The sequence below is a fragment of the Gordionus sp. m RMFG-2023 genome, chromosome 2, assembly GCF_954871325.1.
Source record: "Gordionus sp. m RMFG-2023 chromosome 2, tfGorSpeb1-WG-v2, whole genome shotgun sequence".
NCBI classification, from domain to species: domain Eukaryota; kingdom Metazoa; phylum Nematomorpha; class Gordioida; order Chordodea; family Parachordodidae; genus Gordionus; species Gordionus sp. m RMFG-2023.
This window is the reverse complement of record NC_088776.1, coordinates 19,759,194-19,786,274: the sequence shown is the minus strand read 5'-3', so window position 1 is coordinate 19,786,274 and position 27,081 is coordinate 19,759,194. Positions and strand designations below refer to the sequence as shown.

General features: G+C 25.7%; 1 protein-coding gene across 1 annotated transcript; it reads right to left on the bottom strand.

Moving 5' to 3' along the window:
* Positions 1-1,688: 1,688 nt before the first annotated feature.
* On the bottom strand, positions 1,689-24,622 carry LOC135924161 (E3 ubiquitin-protein ligase SHPRH-like). The gene is made up of 17 exons (XM_065459210.1): positions 24,399-24,622; positions 24,169-24,349; positions 22,094-22,218; positions 20,048-20,250; positions 19,033-19,205; positions 18,690-18,825; positions 15,808-16,090; positions 12,424-12,518; positions 11,706-12,022; positions 11,207-11,496; positions 10,481-10,744; positions 5,138-5,429; positions 4,672-4,932; positions 3,352-3,705; positions 2,828-3,007; positions 2,413-2,591; positions 1,689-1,910 (listed from the first exon to the last, which is right to left on the bottom strand). Exons 1-17 carry the CDS (start codon positions 24,620-24,622, stop codon positions 1,748-1,750), a joined length of 3,720 nt encoding a protein of 1,239 aa, XP_065315282.1. The 3' UTR covers positions 1,689-1,747.
* Between the last annotated feature and the right edge of the window lie 2,459 nt (positions 24,623-27,081).

Genomic DNA, 27,081 nt, shown 5'->3' with positions numbered 1-27,081 from the left:
AAAATGAATGTGAAAAAAATATTTTTTTTTATTGAAATGTATATACTAAAAATTCATCCATTTTGTTATTATCTTCATGATTATTAAAATATCATTTCAAGTATTTTCAAATAATTTTATTCTTAGCGATGATATAACAAGAACCACATTTTTTGGGTATTGGTTCTAGGCCTAGTTCTTAATTTTTAGGTTCTACCTGGTATTTCGATTATTTGAGAACCCTATCACTGATAAGAGAATTTTTATTTCTTACTTTTTTTTGTACATATAAATCAGACACACAGATGTGGAATTTTCATATTCCGCCTAAATTTGAAATCCCATCTCCGGCCCAGCCAGCCAGGTTTTTAATTTTTATTTAGAATCGAATTTTTAAAATTTTGTTAATCATAAATAATTTCGAAAATAAATTGAAAATTTGACGAATGAATGTTAAATTATATTTACACATCATTTTTTTCAATTGAAATAATTTAAATTTATTTTTAAAAATTTGGTCCAACACGGGTGTACATTATTTTTAATTTCGTGCAATCTGATATAAATAATGGTATTGTCTGTAAAATATTTTTAAAGGAAATTGATCATAAGCGGTCAAAATGATAGATTAGGAACTAAACACGAGAATCAAGAATTTGAGCATCATTATGTTACATACAAGTTATTTTTTGTGAATCAAAAATTTTAACTTTTTATAAATGATCAATCAATAAAATAAAATCAGAACCAATAAAAAAATGTAAAATATATCTCTCAAATGTTAATTTTTTGTTAATAAAATCATAATTAACTATTTTTTCCTCATTAGTTATTATGATCTTAATCATAAAAATTTAACCATTATTAAGAAGGCCAAACATTTGTTTTCAAATTCATTCATAATTTCATATCCATTTTTTTTTAATAATCATACATTACAGATTTTATTAGAATGATAGTATGTAATTTTATTAATTAAGGTAATTATTTTTTTATTATAATTATTCATCTTAATATCATATACAAAATGAATGTTTACAATGAAATATTTATTAATTAAGATATGTAGAAATGATATAGGAGAGGTAGTCTGATATAAAATTGATGTTGGAATCCATTCATTAATGAAAGTTTTATCAATCAGAGAATATATAAAGTTGTTATAAATAAGATTCAACTAGGCATAAATACGATGCGATGATGTTTAATTATCAAAAGGTTATTAAAAATCAATATAAATTAAATAAATTTTTACAGATAATTATTCTTTTTATTACAGTAATTTAATTAGCTATTATTTTTCCGAATTTAAAAAAAAATAATTTCATAGATATCAGCAAAACGATGTGTTTATTACAGTCATATCCACCAATCTAACAACTTTGAAAATGTTACTCAATCATTCTTTAAGAAATTAGGCTCGCACATTTGTAAATGCACATAAGAACCCCATAAAAAATGTTTTGAGGGAGAGGTTTGCTATAATTCTACTAATTACATAAGTTTCAACGTTGGCCTCCTTGCGAAAAAAACCATAATAGATTTTTTTTTATATATAACTATTATATTTTATAATCTCTTATCTCTTTTCATTAATTATTTTAACTAAATATATTATAATACTAATAATTCTGGGAAAAATATTAAGATTGTTTTTGACAATTGTTACATATCATATTTACAATTTTTATTTAATAATTATAAAGATAATTTACGCATTGTAATAATTATACCATAATATAAATTAGATAATAATAAAATTTATAAATTAATTACAATCATCATTTTTGTATAGTGAATATATTTGATTTAAAGTTAAATTAAAGCCTTCCTTGCCTTTATAATCAAATCTATCTTTTATGTGATTGGCCAAATTTATAATTTTTTCTTCGATTGTTCCTTTTATTATGAATTTGTGAACGTAGGTTATCCTTTTTTTAAAAAAAAAATGTTCAATGTTGATAAATCAATATAGAAGTGTACAAGTTTTTGTAATATTTACAAAAATGTTTATTTATAAATGGAATGACAACTCAGGCCAAAATTAAGAAAATGTCTTACCCTTTCATTCACTATGCCAAAATATTCCGTTTTGGGGCAACCTTTTGTATGATAATATAATTAATCTAACCCAACTTAAAGCTTTTTAAAATATTAAAATTTTTTGATATAAAATGAAAAATTGGTTATTATCCATCTTTAAAAAAATACGTCATAACAAATAAATATGATCCATTTTTTCTGTGCGTGTAAGGGTAAATGGAAATCAAAAATGGGGGAACATCAAGTAAATCCTAATTTTAGATTAGGCAGGGTGAGGTTAGAGTCAAGTAAAATTATATATAACATCAATTATATAATAATCATTTTCGGTATGAGCTCTAGTCACGAACATTTATGAAACATATTTAAAATTTTTATTTGAGAGTAAACTTATTTTGCCCGATCCTATGGACCCTATTAACAGCTTGAGCCTCGATAGATTGATTTAAAACGGGTTCCATCAAAAACACATGAGTTGCTTCCGTTATATTTAAACCTTTGGCCCCATGATTAAAGGGAATTAATAGAATATTCGTGTCGTTGCTCTCTTTAAATCTGGCTAAGTTAGTCTTAGTGGTAAAATATGATATAGACATGCATATTAATATATCAAATTTTAAAGGCGTTGAGTGTAAAAATATTATTCAAAAATCTTGCACTACCCCCATCCCATCTTTAAAGCATTTTCTTCAAAAATAAGTATAATTGACAAATTATAATTTTGTTATAATTTGATATTTAATTTTAAGGCTTCAGTGACAAGGATTATAGGTAATTTTTAATAATTTTTTTTTGAAATTAAAACCTCAAAATCTTTCTTGGTAAAAAGGTGTGTGTGTTTCAATTCATTGTTATCCAAGGCATGTTCTAGTATGATCAAAATTTCTTTCCAAGACGAAAATATGAGACTTTTGACTGCGGACTCGACCCTTTGAATTTGTTTGAGCTTGGCTACAATGCTGGTAATTTTAGTTGAATAACTTCCCTTATATTTTATATAATTAAATTAGCAATTAAAAGCTCATCTTTTAAATTCATCTGGCTCAGATTGCAAACAACTATATATTTTATTTGCTTAATATTATTAAAAATTTATGTAAAATTAACGTATTATAGGTAGAACTAATGTAGCTGCATCTTTACTTTTTTGAGAGCGAATATGATATAATATATAAACTATTTCATTAATAAAATGCAACAAAAAATGATAAAGTGCACATTATAATTTTTGTTTTATAAATCAGAATATTTTTAAAAAGTAACTCGCTAAATATAATGAATTTTTTTGACATCACTGCACAACTCATAATATGATATCTAAAAACAAACTTTAATTTCTTCATTGCTTCCGGATTTATCGGTGTTGGCTTTCGAATCGTTCACCCAAGCTATTTCGTTAACCAGTGTGCATTCCCTACAAATTGGGCACTTTAATTTCTTGGCGCTGACTAAATTGTGTTTTTGTTTCGTGAAAGAATTGACGCATTCAATGCACAGGCTATGGCCACATATTAAGACGTTCCATTCGAAATCAAGCGATTTTAAGCATACTGGGCAAATCATTTGATGATCTGATTCGAGATTGTTGGAGGTTTTTGATGTGGATGTAGTTTTTTCTTCAGTATTCACTAATAATTCATTGTTGAGGGGAATATGTTGCATAGACTGTTTGGAAATATTGCGCTATGATAGAAGTATCAAAATTATTTATATTCAAACATGAGCCTTATTTCAAACTAATTTTTTCTCTTAAATTAGCAAATTATTAAGTTTATATAATTATCAAGAATATAATCCTTGCACAAATTTAATAAAATTGACAGATAAAGAACTCAAATTAGACAAGTGGAGATTATTTAATATAATGAACTTCTATGCTATCGAAAATTATTGGAGATTTGATTCGAATTACTTTTAAGAAATTGACAATTAATAATATCAAATTATTATTATTCCAAAATTTTTGAAAATCGAAAATTTTCGTAAATAATCGAATTATTCGTTTAATTTTAGAATTATTAGCAAATATCCTATAAAATGTTTAAAAAATTCGTTTTTAAAAAAAAAATCGAATTATTTAATACAAAATTGAATACTAAATTATTCGATTAAAAATTTATGAATTGAATTGGAATATTTCATTATTCGATTCGATTTTTTTGGAGACCTATAATGAACTATATAAGTTCTTCATAATGACCGGAGACTATTATATTAAGCAATTATCTTAATTGGCAAACAACTAATTGCTATTTTATTAATAAAAATGTGATGAGGTCAGTTAATGTATTTTATTTATTGTTATTAATAAAATACATGACCAATTTAACGCGTTTGTCGTTACTAAAATTTATTGATTATTAAATATTTAAAAAATCTTCAAATTATGATGACTAATTTATGATAATTTTTTTAAAATAAACTATTGAAACCCTTATCAATTATAAAATATTCTAATAAGATTTAGTTGTTTTTATTTAACGATAATGTTAATTTATAGCATCAGAATATTAATGTAAAAATTAGTATTAATCAAAATAATCCCATTTTCAATTGCCAGTTAATCCTATTAATAATTTTATAAAAGATATTTTGTTGCATATTTATATATCGATAAAAAACAATTAAATTTGAATTATCACAAAAAACCTTCTGCAAATTTTCGAGATAATAAAGATGACCTAATTTCTTCTTTAAAGCATTTTCTCCGCTCCCCAATGAAGCTTGTAATTCCTCCATCAATACATCGAGTTCGTATGGACTTACAACATTTAAAGGCTTCTTGCTATCTTTAAACAATGTTTTATCATTCAGTAATGTTTCATCTAATTGAAAACGAGTAATAGCTATTTCAAGTTCATCTAGAGCTGCTATTCTATGTCTTAGTGCTATCAAAAGTTCGTGCAGAATCTTCAAAAATATAATTAAGTATGATGAAAATAGTAATGATATCAATGGAGATTTAATTTTTTCTTTCTTATATTTTTAGTTAGAAAACCTTATAATTTCTACCATTTTAATGTTGCTCATCTCTCAAAAAATAAAGAACACTTTATCGTCACCCTTCAAAAGGTAATAAAAAAAACTGATAATAATAATTGGGCACTCAATAAACCTTATATTCTCTCTTCACTAGTTCGAACCATTTTAAATGAGAAGAAGAAATTTTATCGCGGCCCCCTTCTTCATTGCCGCCGAGCTTCGCGTGATATGGGGCCATTATTTTTAGAGCTCTTTCAAGGTGGCTCTCTTTCCATACTCCCTTGCTAAGCTTTTTTTGCCGGTCATCTTCATTTTCTGAACTGCTGGTATTATCAATTTCTGTCGTGCCAGAAAAGGATGATGTGGATAAAAATAATTGGGATTCGTATTGTGAAAAATTTTCTTCTAAAAGGCAATACTCGCAACTATTTTTTATTTTTTTAAATAAAGAATATAATAGAGAATATCGTATGTAATTGGAAAATTTTTTTGGAAGATTTGGAAGTATAAGTGGTAATACTGTATTGTATGGATAAATCATCAACAAAAAATAATACTATATCATACTGACCAGCAGAGTTGTTAAAAGATTTTTAAATGGATCTAGATACAGGTACAAATACATTATAGTCTAAAAATTATCTAGATACAGCTTCTAAAAAGTTATCTAGATACAGATACAATTTAAAATGTATCTAGGTACAGATACATTTTTTATTATACTCTTAGATAAGGTTTGAATAAACCTAAATTAGGATTCTATTGTGAAATGATCTAAAAAATTTATTGACTCGATATCACATTTATCAAAATATAACTAAAATAATGATTTTTAGATATTAATATAATATATGAATAATATAAATAATTATTATATATCATTAATAAAATAATATAATATATGATTATAAATAATTATTAGATTTCAGTAATAAAATATTTTCAAAATTTTGGTCATTAAGACATCCTCGTTTATCTGTAAAGACATTTTTAGTTATACTAAAAAGTCTTTCAACAGGGGCGCTGGAAGGGATTGTGGTGTTATATTTAATGAATAACATTTTTATATCAGGATATTGTTTAAAAATACTAAAATCTCGGCATTCATTTTTGAAAAAACTATTTAAAATTTGTTGATTATCAGAATTTAAATCATTAACAATCATATCTACTGCTGTGGGATACTGAAAAAAATAGGATATTAAATTATTAGTTTTTTTTTCACAGGTTAATTTGCACTCATTTGAAGACTTTGATAATTCCTCAACTAATCTTTGTATTAATTGTTTTTTTTATTAAAATTTTCATCCATTTGCAACCATGTCTAATCTAGTTTAAAAAAAGGATGAAGCATAGTTGCCAAAATATTTTCATCTTCAAAAATTGTCCCAATAAACCTAGAATTATTAAATATTGATTAATTTATTATTAGTTTACCTATCTTCAATCCCTTTAAGTAAGGCATTTAAGAGTGGTAAACAAAATTTCAGGTTCATTTGTTTAAAATTTTTCAATTTAATAATGAGCTGGGAAATAGTTGCACAGTAACAAGCTGTGAACATATATTTATCTCCCTGCAGGATATCAAGTGAACTTGCTACCGGCTTCATTAGCTAATTTAAAATAATGCTGTATATACAAATTTTATTTATAACTAAACAATATTCATGAATAAAATCACATTCATTAAATAAAAATCTAGGTAATTTTATTCCATCGCAAATCTTGTCCAATTTTTTAAATTTAGTCTTAATAATTTCTGACATTAATTGTAAAGCATTATAAGTGGAGTTCCATCTATTTATATTGGGACATATAAAATATCGGCCAATATTGTTTTTTATAATCTCAGCTGAATTTTGAGATTTATTTTGTCTATTCCATATATTTTGGCATTTAGACAATGTTGTGCTATATATCTAAGGAATAAAATATTAAATATTATAATTAAAATTATAGTTTTACCCTCTGATATTGTTTACACTGTAAGGCTCTACAGTGGCAACAAGATTCAATGTGTGACTGACACAACATTGATGATTAGGTAAAATATATGATTCTGATATTTCAAAATCCTGAGCAGTAGTATAAAGACCTGATATTGATATTGGTGCAACTGTTTCTTCATCTTCCAGATCATCAATGGATTCACTAATATTTTCAATTGGCTTATAAAATATACCTAAATTATTTGATAAAGTTTTTGGCATTATCAGTAATGGTCTTTGAGATTTTATTTTGTATGCAATAATCCTTTGCTATATCTTATAAATTTTTTGCTATTTTATCATATGAATGACTACCAGTCATTCTTTTACAAGCCAACGCTACATTTTTTCTTTCCAAACTTTTTGGATCTATATAGTGTGCAGTGACTCCTATGTATGAACTAAAAATTAACATTAATTAAAACTGCTCAAATAATTTGTTTGTAATTAAATTATTATACAAATTTAAATGTTTACCTGCGATAGGCACTCCAACAATCTGCTGTTGTGCATATTAACGATGGTTCTATTAGACTTTTAATAATTTCTTTCTTTTCATTCTCCCATTTTTGGGAAATTCTAGCAACCACTGTCTGTCTGCAAATTATATTTTTTTGTGGTGCTAATGTTTTGATCATTTTTATAAATGATGGATTTTCAACAACTGAAAATGGCTGAATGCTATTAATAATAAAATCGGTTATTAAATCATCTAAAATGGCTTGGGTTAAAATCTTAGGTCTCTTGGAAAAGAAATCAATGGACGATGAGCCTAGTCCAATATTTTCCTTAATACATTTTTTCTCCTTCCCCTTTTTTATTTGGATTAGGAGTGTTTGATGTTTTCTCTTAAAATTTAAAATTGTAAACATATATTTAGTATTTATACCCTTAAATGCTTTACAATGTTACAAGTTGAGCTAATGCTAACAGAAATTTGTATATTTTTTGGTAAACATGGCAAACATTTTACTAACATAGATTTGTTTTCTTTATTATGAGATATTATTTTAAAATATGGTCTATAAATTGGCCATGGAATGTCATCATATTCGTCGTTCAATGTTAATCTGAAAAATTAATATAATAGAATAAAATACCAATTCCATTGCAATTAAAAATGGCAAATTCCTTGAGATGGATTGTAATATCAGAATTTTCTTGTTATTGATAACTCGGACATAATATTTAATTAATATTTATATATTCTTTTTTATATACAAGTTTTAATATTTTACATATATATATAATTTTTTAATATATATTAATATTAAGTTATATGCTCATATGAAATAAAATAATTTTTACATTCAAGTATATTTATTTATAATATAAAAAAGCGTTAAATAAAAGTATATCAAAATGTATCTTAAAAGTATCTAAAAATAGATACAGATACCTCTAAAATATTATCTAGATACAGATATTTAATCAAAAATCTATCTAGATACAGATACCATATTTTTATATCTAGATACTTTAACAACTCTGCTGACCAGGCAAATTTTTTTTTATTTAATCATCTTTATTTCAGATTCTATGAACCTTAAATCTCAATATTGATAGCAATCATAAAGACTTACACTAAAGAATTTAAACTTAAAATCAGCTACCACCCACCTTTACAGTAATTAACTTATACTGCAGTTCTTGGCATAGGCTCTTTTTCTGCTCCGCTCTTTTTCTTAAAGCCTATGGAAATCTGTAACATTTTTCGAAATGTTGCGCGTACAAGTACGTGCGGCTTGCCCAAAAACGTGTAGAGGACTCTTCATATTTTTTAACTTTACACCCCAATTAACTTATGTTACAATTAGATGAAAATGAGGAAAACCTAGCGTAGCTCTGTTGCTTATTCAACGTCAGAGGGCATATGCGCTATATATCATGGATCACGGAAATAATATAATATATTTTTTTGAGGGGATATTGAGGTTAAATCATTTAGCAGCCCATATTATAAATCATTCCACAAAATAAATTTAAATATAAAACAATAAAAGCCATGAAATAAAAAATATGTAATCAATTAAATAATTTTGCCATAACAGATTGGTATAATTTAGAGATCTGCAAATCACGGCCTGGCCCCCCAAACGGATTTCGGACCAGCTCTATTTTAAAATATAATTTTGGTTCAGGCTAGGTCGGGCCAAATTTAATTTCAGGCCGTTAGCTTAAATTTTTATAAATTCTTGCAAGAAACAAGGCGCGAATATTTTTTATTTGTGAATATTTTTATATAATCAAAAAAAAATTAAATCTTTCTCTTAGATAAATTCGGGCCGGTGTAGGATTGTAAAATCAATACCCATTGTAGCTTCAATACGGTATTGATATTATCACAGTAGAATCAATACCGTATTGATTTTTAAGAGATGTTTTCATCGCTTCAAATTGGCGGCCATTAAAATTGTAAAATATTTATTCATTATATATTTTTTCTTTGTTTCAAATATATTGGCGGCCATTAAAATTGTAAAATATTTATTATTATATATTTTTTCATAGCTTCAAAAATATTGGCGGCCATTTTCAATATGTAAAAAAATTATTTAAATAAATATAAAAATGATTTTCTATTCTTTTATATAATTTTTTCAGGGAATTTATTTATTTTACAATTCTTGATATCCAATATAATTTTTATTTGTAATAATTTTCTTCTTATGGTTAAAATTATATTGTTTATTCAACTTCATCCTGCAAAATTTTTTAAATAAATACAAATGTATATAAGTTTTCTTCTTTTATCATAGTATTATTGAGATCTCAAGCCTTAAAATTTAGACAAAAGCTTAAGCTAATAACAGACAAAAAGGTTTCTATTACATCAAAGGATCCCAATCAATATCTATCTCTGATTATGTTTTAATCATTTCCTGTTAACTTCTTAAAATCGTCATTTTATTTTTTAGATATCTATAAAATTTTGTATGGTTAATCTATAAAATTTTGTGATGTGCTCTAGAAACATAGCAAGACACCAATAGCAATATTAACACGTCCAGATCTTTATACATAAGTGTTGATTTAAAGTTTTATAAATGATATTATGAATTCAAATAAATTGAATGTACCTTTTTGATTGAATGAGAATCAATAAAATTTTGAGATGTGCTAATATTTAAATGTCGATTCAAGATTTGTAAATTATATTTTAGATTTTATTCGTAAAAGTTGAGGTTCGGTCATAAATTATCAATATGGTATTGATTTTAGATGGTATTGATTTTACAATACTACACCGGGTCGCCGTCGCCAAATAATTCTTATTTTGGGTTTGGCTTTTCGAGACAAATAAAAAATTTCTTTGTCCGGGATGGCGGGCTAGACAATTTTTTAAAAAAATTTAAGGCGGGGCTTGAAAAATTAGGCCCGATGCCAATCACTAGTATAAATAGGATATTTTATTTTAAAAAAGCCCTCAATGAAAAATTGTAATACAAATAAAATGATATAACAAAAAATACATTAATTTTTTTTACATTTTAAATTTTTTGCGTTTTTTAATACCACCACTCAGCTCAAAAGAACTCATTTTCGATTTAGTTCCAGTTGTTTCGATCGAATCGATATCTTCCGCAGGCAATCGGAGATGGCATTCCGTTGCAGTATTAATATCACATTTGTTTGGATATCTATCTTTGAGTGATAATAATCTAGTCAATAAATGCTGGCGAGTAGAGCATAGTTTCTGGAGAGCGTGTAACATTATGTACCGATAAGTTTTCAATGAAAGTTGATTTTCGCTACAAGTTTTCAAAAACAAATATAAACATTATGTAAGAAAATGGTTTAAGTAGATGATTTAAGAAAGCTATGCCCAAAACTATAATTTTGATAATTTTGAACTTTCACAATCTAAAAATTTAAACAAAAATCTAATGTTAAATTTTTGAAATTTTCTAGAAAATTTGTTTTGTAAATGTTTTTTATTTTTCGATTTAAATTTTATGCACTCTAACTCAATAATCAGATAAATGAAATGTGAATTTATGGTGTAAGATTGTGTCCAAACTTTGTTTCAAAAATTTAAAACTCAAAGAAAGACTAACTTTAAGGTTATGAAAAATTATATTAAAAAAGATTTTTTGAATTAAATCATTTTTTTAATGTTAATTATTTTTTAAAAAATAACTTTTTTAAAGGAATAAGGATGCACATGTAATATTTCGAAAATCTTGATTAAAATTTATGAAATAAATAACTACTCTTCATAAATAAGATCCAAGCAGTAGGAACGATTCTGAAACAACTTTTCAGTCTTAAATTTGTAGGCTATCTCTTCGTTAAAACTTGAATTGTTTTCATCCACCATAAATTCAAGAAACCAATGAAAAAATTTATCATATCCAGAATTTGTAGTATCAAAAGCTTTGCGATAATCGAACTTAAAATATTGATTCGCGTTTAAACTAAGATGGATGTTATCGAGTCTTGAACTCTTTGCTTTTATCTCGGTTTCAAACTTTTGAAGGTATTCTTCTCTTAATCTATGGTACTGGTTGGTTAAATTTAACAGAAAATAATATACATTAAAATCCAAAAGGGAGAGGGGTCGTTATCGTAGAAAACCTATTTTGAGGAGTGGGACAAAAATAAATTATCAGCTTATTGGGAAAGTCGAATAAGCTATACTATACATAATATCTAGAATATTCTACATGGCCCATATTGGGATGAACAATAAAAAGAATTACTAATACTAACCTCGGAATCCAAAAATTTAACATCCAACAATGGGTCAGGTTTATCAGCCCCTTCTTTTCCTTCATCTGCCAAATTATTTGATATATCCAATTTAGGTTTATCATCATTATCTGTGAAATCATCCCTATCCAGGTTAACAGGTCCATTCAAGCTGTTCAACATATTAAGAGCCTCCTTCAAATTAACGCAAGCATGTATCCTTTGCAAGGCATCGGTTTTTAATTTATCTCCGTATAAGCGACAGGAAGTAAAAACTTTGGAATACGTCGTAACGGCTGAGTCGTAATTGCCTTTGATCATTTCTATGCCGCTAAAACCTATGAAATTAAGGAATAATTAAGACATACAATATATATATATATTGAATTTAGATATTTTATGTATATTTTTTTAAATTAATTTTTTTGTATAAATAACAATTTAAAAAATAAACAATTATAACACTAAATATTTAAAGCTACAAATGCAGATTGACGGATAAAACTATTTGTGTAAAAATATTAAGTTTATTATATTATGTTTATTTTCTATTTTATTTTTGTAACGAACAGAGCTATGTAAAATGTTACACGGTACCAATACTTTGACAAATTAAAGCGTCATTTATTTTAAAATATTGTAAAAAATTTAATTTTTATTATCAAATTCAAGAGATATATAAATACATGTTAAAAAAAACTTATATGCCTATAAAAAATCTAAATAAATATACAGGTACCGTTTAAAGATGATATGATGGATCTGTGAATTTCTTGGCATTCTACTCTAGACTTCTTAATCAGCGATTCCAAGATATTTCCCATTGTCATAATTCTGTATCGATTTTTAATATTTATTTTTCTTTAACATTAATTTTAAAGGAAAGACAATTCCGAAGATATCTAGATGTCTAACACAGTTTTGTTAGATATCATTTTGAATAAACACTATATAGCCCTAGAAATTCTAATCATTATTCGTATATAGTACTTAATCTTATCTAATCTAGGGCTGGCGAAAGTGGTCATTTTTAAAAAAAGATATCAATTTTTTTGATCCAATCCCGATTTTTTTATAAATTCTATTTTATAAAATGTGCTATAGATAAAAATATATCATCAAGGTCAGTCATTAATCAAACCAGAGTTGTTAAAGTATACTTTTAAATGGATCTAGATACAGATACATCGTCTAAAATGTTCTAGATCCAGATACATCGTCTAAAAATTTATCTTGATAGATACAATTTTTATTATACTCTTATATAAGCTTTGAATAAACCTAATAGGATTTTATCGTGAAAATGCATGAAATGAGCTTAAAATTTATTGACTCGATATCACATTTAACAAAATATAACTAAAATAATGATTTTTAGTTTTTAATATAATCACATAATATATGATTAAATGATTATAAATAATTATTAGATTTCAGTAATAAAATATTTTCAAAATTTTGGTCATTAAGGCATCCTCATTTATCTGAAAAGACATTTTTAGCTATATTAAGTCTTTCTACCAGGGCCCTTGAAAGGATTGGGGTGTTATATTTTATGAATAACAATTTTATATCATGATATTCTCTTAAAATACTGGTTACGGTTCAGTATATAAAAAATTATAATGGTTTATTTTTCTGGATGTAATATTGAGTTAGTCGTTTTTAAAAATCAATAAGTAAAAATACTATGTATCTTTAGGTTGAGCCAAATAAAGTCAGACTCATTTAGAGATTGTTAAAACTAAATTATTTATAACAACGAACAAATTTTAAGTTGAGATTATCCAAATGTTTTTTAAAAAAAAGGCTAAGGACCAATATATATTTTTATTTAATAATTTTATATATTTTTACATATTTTTATATAGTTAATATTTTAGTGTTTTATCATTTTTTTGTAAATTATACCAATATCAATATTATCAAAATAAAATTTTAAAAAATAAAACAAATAACAATGGCAATATTTTGAAGTTTTGGAAGCAGGAAAATTTATTTCCTTTTTTGAGAAAATTAGAGAGTAAAATTTTGTCAGCCCTGGCAAATTCGGCTTCTAGTGAAAGGTTATTTTCTGTAGCCAATTGCCTATTAGAGGAAAGGCGTACACAATTGAAATAAAAAAAATAGACATTCTTCTTTTTCTAAGTAAAAATTTGGATTTATATTATGTATTTATTTTTTGTTATTATGGATTATGGAATTAAAGAAATAAATTCAAAAAAGTGTAAAAAATTATAGCATTAAAATTTTGAAAAATATAAAAACACCGTGAATTTTCGGGCGTAAAACAAAATATTGCCTTCGAGTATTTAATGATATAAAGCATAAAAGTAATACATATTAAATATCTCTAAAAAATAAAATTTTCTGGTGCCAGCCAGGCGGCAAAAAACTATAATTTAATTGTTTTTTTAAAAAAAAAGATTCCGAATCCCCTTAAATATTCTTTTAAAATTTTTTTATTTTTGTTATAAATATCTGAACCGTTACAGAACCGATAAAATTATTTTTTGAAGGAGTAAAAAGAACCTTTACAAAAAAGGGTTAAACCGGTTCAGTTTTTATATTTTAGAAATAAAAAATAATTTGAATATCCAGAATTATATAAACGTGCTCTTATAATACTGGCGGTTCCCGCAACACAAGTTTCTGTAGAAAGGGCTTTTTGTGTTATCGTCACAACGAACAAAAAGGAATCCATTTATACTTGAAAATATATTACTTATAAGTTCAAATAATATATTTAAAAATGAGTTATTTTGAATCTTATATATTTTTTTTATATATAATTCATAGATGCTTATAATAAAAATAAATTAGAAGATGGTGTTGCTTCAATAAAAAAAAATTTCTAACCGTAATAAATGTTTATAATTAGATAAACCGAACGGAACCTTTATATAAATTTCTTCTCAAGAACCGTAACCAAACTAAACCGTTATAAATAACAATTCGGGTCCCTGCTTAAATGTTCAACGAAATGCCATATTGCATTGAATATATTCATTTAATATTTTTCATATAAATTAGAATTAATTTTTATAAACTACTTCAGAATTGATCTAAGTATTAACTAAATATTAAATTAAATGATCAGTAATACAAAATCATTTATAAAGAATATAAATTTAGCAATTAATTAAAACTTATAAGCAAAATAAGGTGTAATAAAAATGATTATAATTTTAAAAAAGAACAACTAAAAATTATCAATTATTTAAATCAACGCAAAAAAGAGAATTGATTAAAATCGTGATTTTTTTTTAAAAAAATCAGATTTAATCATGCTAACCTTAATCAATTTACCGATTTATACCATATATTTCCAATTTTAAAAGTTTAGCTCCAAAAAAGAGATCGAATAGAATTTGTTCTTGTTAAAAAAAAGAAGCAAATTTAGTTTCGCATATCAACCTTAGATATGTGACATTACTAATTAATCATTAACTAAAAAGTCAAATCTCTTGATTTATGCGTACGCTTTGCCCATTAGATAATATTTTAGTAAGCGCACTCATATTATAGACGTTCTAAAAGCGTGCTAACAGTGACAACCAGGGCCAAGTCAAATTTTAATGATATATATATTTAAATCAATAAAAATTAGATGGAAAATAATATTATGACCAATAAACATTTATTGTAACTCATATTTTCAATTTGCCTCTGAAATAATTTAGAAAAATAGGATCTAAAAAAGGGGGTATTATTTAAAAAATTTGGGTTGGGCTTAATTTTAAAATCCCGATAAGTTTGGACTTAAAAATTTAAAAATCTTAGCCAGGCCGATTATTATTTTTTAAAAACTGAAATTATACCAATTAATCAGTTGAAAAATCATATAATGAAGCGTTTAATATTTAATTTACTGCTCATATCTTCAATTTCCCGTTTAAATAATTTGCAAAATACAACCTAATTTAAAATAACAATTTTAAAAATTTCAGGTCGAGCTGAAAAAGATTTTTAAAAAAATCCGGGTCGAACCAAAATTTTTTTTAAAAAAGAGGCCGGTCCATGTTGAAAAGTTAATTTTTTTTAACCAGACATGGAATTTCAATCCGCAGTTCTCTAGTATAAAGTATTAAAATGATAATATTCAAAAAGGAATGAAACCAACTTTTTGTATTGATAACTATCGTCTTCCATTACTATGCTGTGAGTGTTATCACTTTTCCGACCAATTCTCCTGGATCTTTTTCCAATGCGTTTCATCCTGGTTTGACGGTTGCTTTTGTTTATTACAATTTGGGGATGACAACATGATTGTCTTAACTTAATCAAGGGATCCATAATCTTACTAATTATCGAATGATCTAACTTTCCCAGCATAAAGTTTTCTGGCAATTTATCATGGGTTATTATATCGTTTCTAACTTCGAAAATGTCGTTCACCGTGTTAACTTGTATTAAGTTATAAATATTAAAAAAATTTTACTCTAAAATTTAAATTGAATAGAATATACTTCTTTTATTTTGTATTTGAATTGTACCTTTACTTTTTTGGTTCATTTAAATCAGAGACGCGCAAAAATGGTACGAATTTTTTAAAAAATTCAAATATGGACAGGCCGATTTTTAAATGCTAATATAATGGAGCATTTAATATTTATTTACTGTTCATATTTTAAATTACCCTTGAAACAATAAGCTAAATACAGCCAAAATTATTCAAAATTTTAATAAAATCTGGGCTTTCTGTAAAATTATCAAAAATAATAATTTGGGCTGGGCCAACAAATTTAAAAAATCTGATCTGGGCCTAAAATTTTGACCTTTGCAGGAAACGAGTCAGCACTATATTTGGTGATTTACGTCATTCTGCCAATCATAAGGAGCTAATATAATACACATGCCCAAATTTACTTAGGATAGCAAAATTTTTCTACTTAAATTAAAAAACAATGGCATTGGTTAAATTTTATTCAAAATTTATTATTATATAACTAGGAATTATTTCAATATGAATTAAATTATAAATAATAGATTGTTGTAATATTTAGATGAAAACGAGAAATGTCTTATTCAAATTAGACGATTTATGATGGGCGTATATTAATTTTTTAAATGTACACACTGTGCCTGGCCTGAAAATTTTTTTTAAAAAAATATCCAGGCCGGGCCGTTTATTTTAAAACCAAATATTTGAAATCGCCATTATAGCTATAAAAATCAAAAATAAATAAAATATATTTTGAAAAAATCCGGGCCGGGCCTGGTCTGAAATTTTTTTAAAAAAACCCGGGCCAGGTTGAAAAAAAATTTTGAAAAAAAATTTTGAAAAAAAATCCCGGCTGGGCCGTTCAAATGATACCTCTGCAGGTCTCGGATAAATAATGTATTTTAAAGAACTCAACCGCTCTTTTGAAATATTATCTATATAATAAGCAAGATTGAGGTAACAATTGGAGAATAGATTGAAATAGAAAGAACTGAAAATAATAAACACATAAAAATATGAATAAATAATTTTACTATCACTTTATATATGCTCCAACATAATTATAAGGCAAAAAAATTAAAAGGCAAAAGGTTAAAGCTAAAATAAAAATTAAAAATGATTTACAAAAGCTGAAAGTATTATTTTCACAAAATCTCAATTATATATCTTCCCTTTAATCCTCATTTACATAGTCAATAATATTAACCCATGTACCCAGGTCGGGCTTAGGGCCGGGTCTGCTGGTCTCTAATATTTATATTTAAATAAAAAGCGTCTGTTTTTTTTTAAAAAAGAAATGATAATATCTCAATTTGAATCGGATAATTCATATCATATATGAAAATAAGCAGATTCATTATCACATTTAATATATAAATCAATTAAGAGGACCAAAGAAAAATAAACCTAGTAGATAGAATGCTTAAAACTGTAAAAAAAATATACAAGTTTTGGATATCAATGTTTACAAGGTAAATATATAAATTCATATGTTTTTCAACGCTTGGCGCCAGGCCAAAGAGAAACCTTTCCTCACAACAAAAAATAAAATTTACATGGGGACCGATCAAACATTGGAAATTGAAACAATGGCAGATTGTCATTTGGGACCATGAAAATACTTTAAGTCAAGTAGCAAGGAGAAGGCGTTTCCTTGATTTCCAAAAAAGCATGTTAAATATCCTATACCTATAATGATCTGATGGTGCAGCACTCACAGAGAATTGGGAATATCGAAATGTTTAGATATTAAATTATATTCCTTTAGCCATTTCTAAAAATAACTTCAAAGCGGGTTGTGAGGCATGTTTCCAGTAATTCCAGAAGCCATTTAATCATTAATAAAAATCAAAGAAAGAAAGAAGTTTTTTAACAATTAAATGCCGATTTTTTATTAATTCTACAAATTTGTTTGTAAATAAAAAAAATTATTGAAAACATGCCTCAAAAAACATTTATTTTGGAAATGGCATTAGAAACCTATAGTAATTTTATATTTCAAAGCGAAAACGACTAAAAAAATGAGTTAAAAATCATATAATTAATGTTTTAGTGATAATCGTCAAGTCCGGACAAAAATCATAATATTGAATATGAAGACATATGGTAAATTGTGAAATGAAAAAGAAGTATGGAAAAAGAAAGTTTGAAAGAAATTTGGGAGAAAATGGTAGTTGAGTATTTTTATCAATTCCAGAGAGAATAGAAATTCTTCGGAAATGAATGTTAAAAGTTATTAAAAAAGAAGGTAAAAAAAATTGATTCAAAAGCGTGGTTAATAAACTAATAAGAACTCAACTGCGTTTTCTAAATATCATTTTTTAAATTAAAACTTAATTTAAATATTTTATATTGAAATAATTTCTAGATGCAATTACAATATATAATACATTTTAAATAAAGTTGAACCTATTCACTTATTCTTTAATTTAAAAATTTAATTAGTAGAAAAATCTCGCTATAAAAAATAAATTTGACTCTAGCTAATTTAAAATCGCCAAAAAATTTAGTTAGGCAATGATATTTTTTTTGAGGTTTGTTCATTTAATTTAATTTTATACCATTTTTTTCGTAGTAATCTTTAAGCGTTTTAAGCGTGGTGCCGCTGCATTCTAAATATTGTCTGTGGTAAAAGTGCTGTTCAACTGGAGAAAATGTCAACAATTCTACATCTTCATGTTGAGGTGGCAAACCAATCTGTCATTATTAATTTGATTTCTTAAAATGAGTCTTTAAAAATAGTTAACGAGAAAACAAATGTAGGAAAAATTAGTCCATCCCTGTAAAAAAAACTTTTTTTGGCATAATATTAACTATAAAACAAGTTTTTTTAAAAAAAGAATATAAAATTTATATACAACGCGCAATAAAAATTGAAAATATAGTGACAATTTCTTGCCAAACCTGGTCCATAACATCGGATTTAAAAGTTCGCCATAAGATACGAGAAAATAACTTTAAAAAAGTATCCTGCCCATCAGGAGTTCCATCCCAAAATCTTTTTATCACACCCTCTTCCCAAATAGTTCTATCACTGTATGGCTGAATATCCAAGAACGTTATCAGTCCGTAAAGATCTTAATTGAATATAAATGTTTTTTGTAAATCCTAAATTGTTAAAATTAAAGGAAATATACTAAGCGAATATGATTAGACAATCAGACAGCAATGCCAAGATTCAAAATGAGTAGTATATTGGGGCATAGCAATCAATATTCTAGAGATTTTCAAATTGTTACTAGTCGGTGTGTGGCCTGGTTCGCGGGCAGGGCTAAATAATTTTTGTGCCGGGCCGGAAAAATGAAGTTTTTAAAATTGGTAATTAAGAAAATTTTTGTCATTTTTCTTCATAAAAATTTTTATGGCCTGGCCGGACAATTTGTTTAAAATTATCTTCGTCGAGTAAAACTAATTATAAATATGTCAATATTTAAACTAGATTCTGAAAAGTTTCCTACCTTTTTATTGCATTTTTTGGAGGCAGTTAACTCCCATAATTTTTTAAAAAATGCAATATTATTTGAAAAGAAGTTCACACTAATATTTAATTTTTTTATAATTATTGTATATTTTTAAATATATCTTTATTATAAAAATATGAAATTTAAGGCAATTGGCGCTATATATATAAATCATATACCATAATAAATGTCGAAAATATCAAAGCTTAATATAGGAATTTGAGTGTTATAACAGTTTAAAAATGGGGGTAAGCTATGACCTCAACCAGTCACGTTATTTTTCCCACCATATCAGTCAGGGGTTAAAATACTATGGAGACTGCAATATATCCGTAATTATTTGGCGTTAATAAAAAAAAGAGGCGTGTCACAAAATTTATAACATATTTAAAGTCAATTTTTTTATATGTTAGCTAAAAAGTGTAATTAATTATATCCTATTAGATTTTTAAAAAAACCTTCGATATCTTTTTGAATTGGCGTTCCAGTTATACACCATTTGTGCCAAGCTTTCAATTGGCTGACCATCTTTGCTGTTTTGGAAACCTTATTTTCAATCATTTGGGCTTCATCCAGACATATACGCCACCAATAAATGCATGTTAATGGGCTAGGGGCTGGGAAAAATTTCTTGGGAGAGCGGAATTTGGTGTAACACGATCTAAATAAAATGTAAATGATTATTATTTCGAATATTACCCAAATATATTAATTAAATTGATCAAGTGAGTATGTCTGTCATAGGTCAACCAAACCATTTTTTTAAAGGCTTTTCCGATTAGAGGTTTGCAATAGGAAGTATTTTAAACCAGCCAAACCTAGCCCATTTAACGGCGAGTTAATAAATTAAACGGATGGGCATTATTAAGATTTAAATGAAAACCGTAAATTGTTTCATTTTATAATGACTCAAGTTCATGTCTGCTTTGTATTTCTAAATTAAATTGAATAAGCCAAAAAAATATTATATAGAATAAATATATTATTCAGCAATGGCTAAAAAATTATGCGCGCATCATTTAAGTTTTGAATTTTTTTTTTTCTATAGTCAAAAGGATTTAGTCACATATATTATTAAATAATCTATTTTTGACTGCATAAGTCCATTTTTAATATTCGTTTCCTATAAGGCTACGTGCCAACCTGAATACATATATTTTTTTAATTAGTAAATAGAGGTGGGCGCGGGCGTAATTTTTTATTTGCAATCCGCCCACTCACTAAAGGCAAAATTTTTATCACGCCCAAAAAAATTAATAATTATTTTTAAAAATATTATATATTACTATTACAAGAAATAAAATCGTCCTTATATATCTTTGCAGTAATTAAGAATCAACTTATCAAGTCACATTTATAAATTAAAATCTTTATTTTAAAGATGAAAAATGCCAATAATCGTTATATTTTAGTTACGGTCGTCTTTCCACTAGAAAACGATTATTAGCTAATGGCTATAGAAAATAATCGTTCACAGGAAATCGAATTAACTAGGGGCTGATAAAATTTTACCGGCAAAAGATTCAAAATTGACAAAATTAAAAAACTTTAATAAAAATAATGAAATAAGTTTTTCTATAAAATAAAAAGATGTCAGAAATTTTAAAAAATTCCAATAGTTTATTCTATTTTTTTTTGTTAAATTGAAAATTATTGAATTTTTTTTAAAAAAATCTCGTTTTGAATATAGCTTCTTAACTTGTTATAGAATATGTAAGTAAGGAGCTAGGGATTTTAAGATAATACTTTTAAAATTTTTTAATCACGCCCGATAAAGCTTATTACCGATCTTCAAAATTTATTCACTCTCAGCGTGACATACCATGATCCGATGGACGAAGATTTTCACGGACTGCGCCTACCCCTATTAGTAAATTACCTAAACTTTTGATCGAATAAAATAATGTATGTTAACAACTTTATTTTGATAGGAGTAAAAATGAAAGCTTCCCATTACATCTAAATTTTAATGTAGTAAATGGCAAACAGGTAATTAAGCCAAAGCATTTGTTTCAAATCAAGTTTAGGCTTAGCTTAAAATTAAAATAAATGAAAATTAAAGTGAATTTACAATAATTAACAAATTTTTAAAAAAAATTAACGATTTTGAACGGCTTAAAGATATTCCCTTTTAAATAATTGTTCTGTTGCTATTCAGGAAATTATAATTTTTAAACGGTTGGGTTGGAGGCTAACTCCCTAATATTAATAATAAACGATTACTACTTATATCAAGGCTTGAAATTTTTCAAATCGCGCAAGGCAACTTAATTTAGACCTTTGCAGATTTCTGACTTATGTGTAAATAGATTCAAACGCCAAAATGTAAAAAAATAAATTAAGGTCATAATCATAAGAAATGCTGACGCATTTATATGAATTTGGTCATCTTTCATGTATTTAACATAGTAGGACATCTAGCAATAAAATCCTTTCTTTCTTTTTGGACGTTAAAATAATTAATAAATTGTTTTAAATGAATTTATCGTTTAATTATTAGTTACGAGTTAGCATGAGGCAGATTAGCGTGAGATAACTCTTTCATCAGGATTTCATAAGTCGTAATAATTATATCTTGTTTGGCTAAAATTTCCGGATAAGTAAAACCACTTTGAACCCCCTTATAAAACTATAAATAATTTGTATAAAAAAGAAATAATTAAAAATACTAGTATCTATTAATATTATTGTTATAATAAACTTTGCCTTTTGCCTCTTAAAAAAAATTTTTTTCCAACATTTATTTGTTAAAGGGCTAAATTTTTAATATAATCCTCACAGATAAGGTTAAATTATTATTTTTTAATTTTCTATCGCTTTAATAATATTGGGTGTACAGTATGTCCCATTTGCAAAAATCAAAAACATTTGACTCAAATATCTTAAAAAAATTTGTAAATATTTTATAACAGGTTCCATCATATTATATTAGAAACCTGCAGGCTTGATCGGGTTTTCCATAAACCAAAGCTCGAGTCAAAAAATAAAAGGAAGGGGGATAGAGAGGGCGTGAATGTGTAATAGAGTTAGCAAAAAATAATTATTCTATTTTAAAAAATTGAATCTTTACAAATTTAATTTGCGATTTTTAATTAAATAACTTATATGGATTTCGATTGCAAAATATCACCATTTTTATAATTCAGAATAATATTTACCTAAAAAGGTTTAATGTAATGGAGACTTGATAAAAGAAATTGTTGAAAAAATAGACATTGAATAAAAATCATGATCAAATTTGATATTTTGTAAAAAGACTAAACAATGGCACATCATTTACTTCTAAACAAGAAATGTTTTAAATATATTAATCAATCAAAATTCCAAATTAGATCTGACCTATTTGGTAAAATTTTATGTTTTCAGATGAAATAAAATATAAAATTAAATTTATTTAATGGTTCAGAATAGGAACATTTATTCCTGGGATAAAAATAGTTAATTTTCTTTATTATTTACATACTAATCATCATAAGCTTCAATAGAAGGAGTATTTCCATTAGAAATGTGCAAATTTTTTGGCCCAACACATTCTTTCAAATCTGTATCAGGCCCGTGGCCCATTTCTGCCTCAATTTTTAAAAAAATCTTGTAAGAAACACATAATATTTATGTTATTCCCTAATTTTAATGTTTCTACATTTAAGTATTCTGAAAATGAACAGTATTTCCCAACTAAAGGCGAGTATGAATCAAATCATGCATTATAACAAATGTTTAATAATAACCTCAGATAAATTTTAGAATTTTTAAAAAAATCCTTACTAAAATAAACTCCTGGCCACATGCCTGAGGTCAGCCCTACAGGACATAATTCTCTTCATAAATAGTTTTATTATTAAAAACAATTAAATTCAAATAACAATGTCGAGGCCATAGATGTTGATTGTGATTTTTATCTATTATTATCGAAATGCTATTTTTTAATTTTTTAATTTTACAAATTGATAATTTTTTAATGGCTAAAGAAATATAACTATCAGCCATTACATTAACAATAAATAAAAAATTAGAAAAAAATTCTTACTATTACATGAACTTAAAATTAACAATTATTTTTATATATTTTGTCAAAAATTAATCGATTTGGGCTTGATTTTTAAAAGGCTATAATGACATATTTCTAGTTTTAAACATATTTAATATTAAAGGTTTCAATTTTGCAAGTTTAGAACCTCAGTGATATGTTCATTTGATGTGATAGAGCTAGCAAAAAATAACTTTAGTTTGGGGACTTAATTATTGTTTTAGAATTTAAAATGGCAGATGTAGAAAACATTTTTTTTAAAAAAATTAATTTTTAAATATTCTGATTTTAACGTTGTGACTAGAAGTATTCCTTTTTTTAAGTTTAAACTTGGCTTTGATATTTTTCATCTTTAAATTATGACAATTATTCTCACTCTAAAAAATACTAAATGTTAAATTGTTATTTAAAAATGTACTAGGGCTTAGCCAAAAAATTATTTTTACTTTTAAATAAATTTAAGCTTGTGAGTTATGGCAAGGATATTTAATTTAGTCAAATAGGATATTTATATAGTTAATTCTTTTTTCATTTCAATTAAATTTTTTTTACCATAATTTGTAAAGTAGGGTCATTGACATGTTTTTCAAATTCTTTGATCCATTGACCAGATATGGAATTTGGGGTTATAATAAGAGTAGCACCTGACTCATATGTGAAATAATTAACACTACAATGGCAACATAAAACTGGGTTTGGGAAAAGAGTATTACTAGTATTATAACTTAGGCATCTAAATATATAAAATAAATTAGAAATGATTCCAAAATATAATATATTACTTTGAATGTTGAAGTATTCCACATTCTTGACACTTAAAAGTTGAATATTTTGATGACCATTTAGATTTAGTAACACCACAAATGCAAGATACATAAGAACAGTTTTCATATTTTTCTAATCCTATTTTATCATCTTCATTTTCATTGTTAGAAGGTTTTTTGGATAGCAATGTTACTTTATCAATGTACATACTCAAAAATTTTTCATATTCTTTTGAATTCATTATAGTACTATATATCTTATCAAAAATCAAGTTTACATTGTAATTGCCATTTTTATTTAGTTTTCTATGCCCATTATTATTATTTTTCAAATCCATCAAATAAGTTATATAATTCATTTTGCTATTTAACAAAATCAAGGCCAATAATTCTAAAGTTTTCCCTAACCCCATTTCATCAGCTAAAATACCACCATTTAAATTTTCTATAACTACTGGGGCTTTACTCAAGACACTAAAATTATTTTAAATATTTTTATATTATAAAATAATAATCATATACTTTCCATTTTTAGGATTATAATATAGGAACTGATTTTGAGGTAGAACTAGAGATTTATATAGAGGATTAATAGGTAAAGTTCCCTGCTTATCAAAATATGTAAATATATAAGAGTCCAAGTTATCCAATTCCCTATTCAACATCCATAAAGTACTTTCAACTTGATAATTTCTCAAAGTAGATATAAAGGTATTCAAATTTATTAATCTTAATTCCCAGTCTTTCATTTTTTCAAGGCAGTTCTTATATGTACACTGATATTCTTTAATTAATGAGTATATTTTATCAACATTTATTTTATACATTTATTAGATGATATGGCTAAACTTAGTTAATATAATATTTAAAATATTAAATATATAATTACTATTATTTTTAATATATCTAAAAATAGTTAAAATTTTTAGCATAATCAAATTTGTTTAATAATTAATGACTATCTCGAGAGTCATAATATAATTCAATATTCTTTAGGCTCTTGTCCTCCTTTATACCTATCTATAAGGATGTTTACTTAGTAATTAGTATTTACCTTATAATTATCATTCCTAAAAAAACATCATATACATCATTTAGAATATAATCTATAGAAGATAACAATATATTATAAGATTCTGAGTTATATATAGACCCTAACCTATACCCGAGTAATTTGGATTATCATCAGATCATATCAATTTTCTTTTCATGTGGGAGAGATGTCAATAATTAATGCCAATTATAAGTAGAGAAACATATTATTCATTAAGGTTAGTTTGGTTTTTTGGGTGCGGTTTCATCCGGTGGAAAATTTGAAGTGATAGAACGGTAAATATTATTTTATTTTAATCATATTTATTTACAGATTCTATGAACATTATATCTCAATATTGATAGTATTTATAACTTACACTAAATAAATAATGCTTAAAATCAGCAATTACCCACCTTTAAAGTAATTAAATTATACTGTAGTTCTCAGGTATAGGCTCTTTTTTTTGCCCCACTCCTTTTTAATAAGCCTATAGAGGTTTTGTGCCTACAAGTACGTGCGGCTTGCCCACAAACGTGTAGAGGGCTCCTCATATTTTTACTTTTATACCCAAATTAAATTTTTCCAATTAGATGGAAATGAGGAAAACCTAGCGTAGCTCTGTTGAACCTTCAACGCTAGAGGGCAGAAGCGCCTTATATCACGTATTAAGGTTAGTGCTATAAACGTTACTACAAAAATGATACATGTTATTGTTACTCGTAATCTTTTTAAAAAAGAAACGCGCGTTACTGACTATTCAAAAAATTATTAGTTATTTAAAAAATTAAATACTATATACAAAAAAAAATTTTTCTTTTTCTACAATATATAATATTATAAAATTATACAAAAATAATTAATATATTATTCATAACATCTTTTTTTTATCAACTGATTTTCAAAATCTTGATCAGACAAACAAGAGCGTTTAGTGCTCAACACAGCTTTCGCCGTGCTATTGTGCTAAACACACGTTCAATTGGCGCAAATGATAGATAGTTGAATTATATTTAATAAATAAAAATTTTAATACGGGCAATTTATTAAAAATATTTAAAGAATTATCTTTATTTTGAAAAAAGCTTAATAGATTATCTTCACAAGGATCTTCATTCATTTTCTCATCAATAAATATTTATCTTTATCAGAAAATATTCTGGTATGTGTGGATAAAGGAATTAAGTCTGCTCTTTCTTTATCGAGATCTTTTCTCAACTGGAAATAGGTTCTAACATAACATTCTTCCTTTGTTGACCTCTAATTTTAGATGGGTCAATCCAATTCAAATAGTGGGTGACTCATTGCGGATATAAATATATTCATTATATATATGTTTGAATCTATTGAAAATAAAAGATAATCATAATATAAATTGTAAGCAATATTTGAACTATAAACATTTTATTTATGCCTTCCAGGATTGAATTAATACGCGGCTTACAAACTTGAAATTACTAAAAGCCATTTTTTAAAGTTTTAATATTACAAGGCATAAAATCTGGTAATTTTTTTGAGTGGAGTGCTTTTCCCAGGAATTTTTCGTTTCCTTTATCCATTTCGTTGACCTTATTATCATTTTTGTATTCGTGTTTTATTTTAATAATTAAACTATCTTCAAATTTTTGAGAATAAATTTCATGGTCATCGCGAGAATATAACATACTT

What these genes read in the sequence shown, in the direction of transcription:
- LOC135924161 (XM_065459210.1), bottom strand. Translation starts at nt 24,622, where the DNA reads ATGAATTCAAAAGAATATGAAAAATTTTTGAGTATGTACATTGATAAA. An exon ending in GGAATACTTCAACATTCAAA is followed by an intron (nt 24,350 to 24,398) that starts GTAATATATTAT and finishes TTATATATTTAG; the next exon opens with ATGCCTAAGTTATAATACTA. An exon ending in GAAGCAATGAAGAAATTAAA is followed by an intron (nt 3,008 to 3,351) that starts GTTTGTTTTTAG and finishes ATAAAATATAAG; the next exon opens with GGAAGTTATTCAACTAAAAT.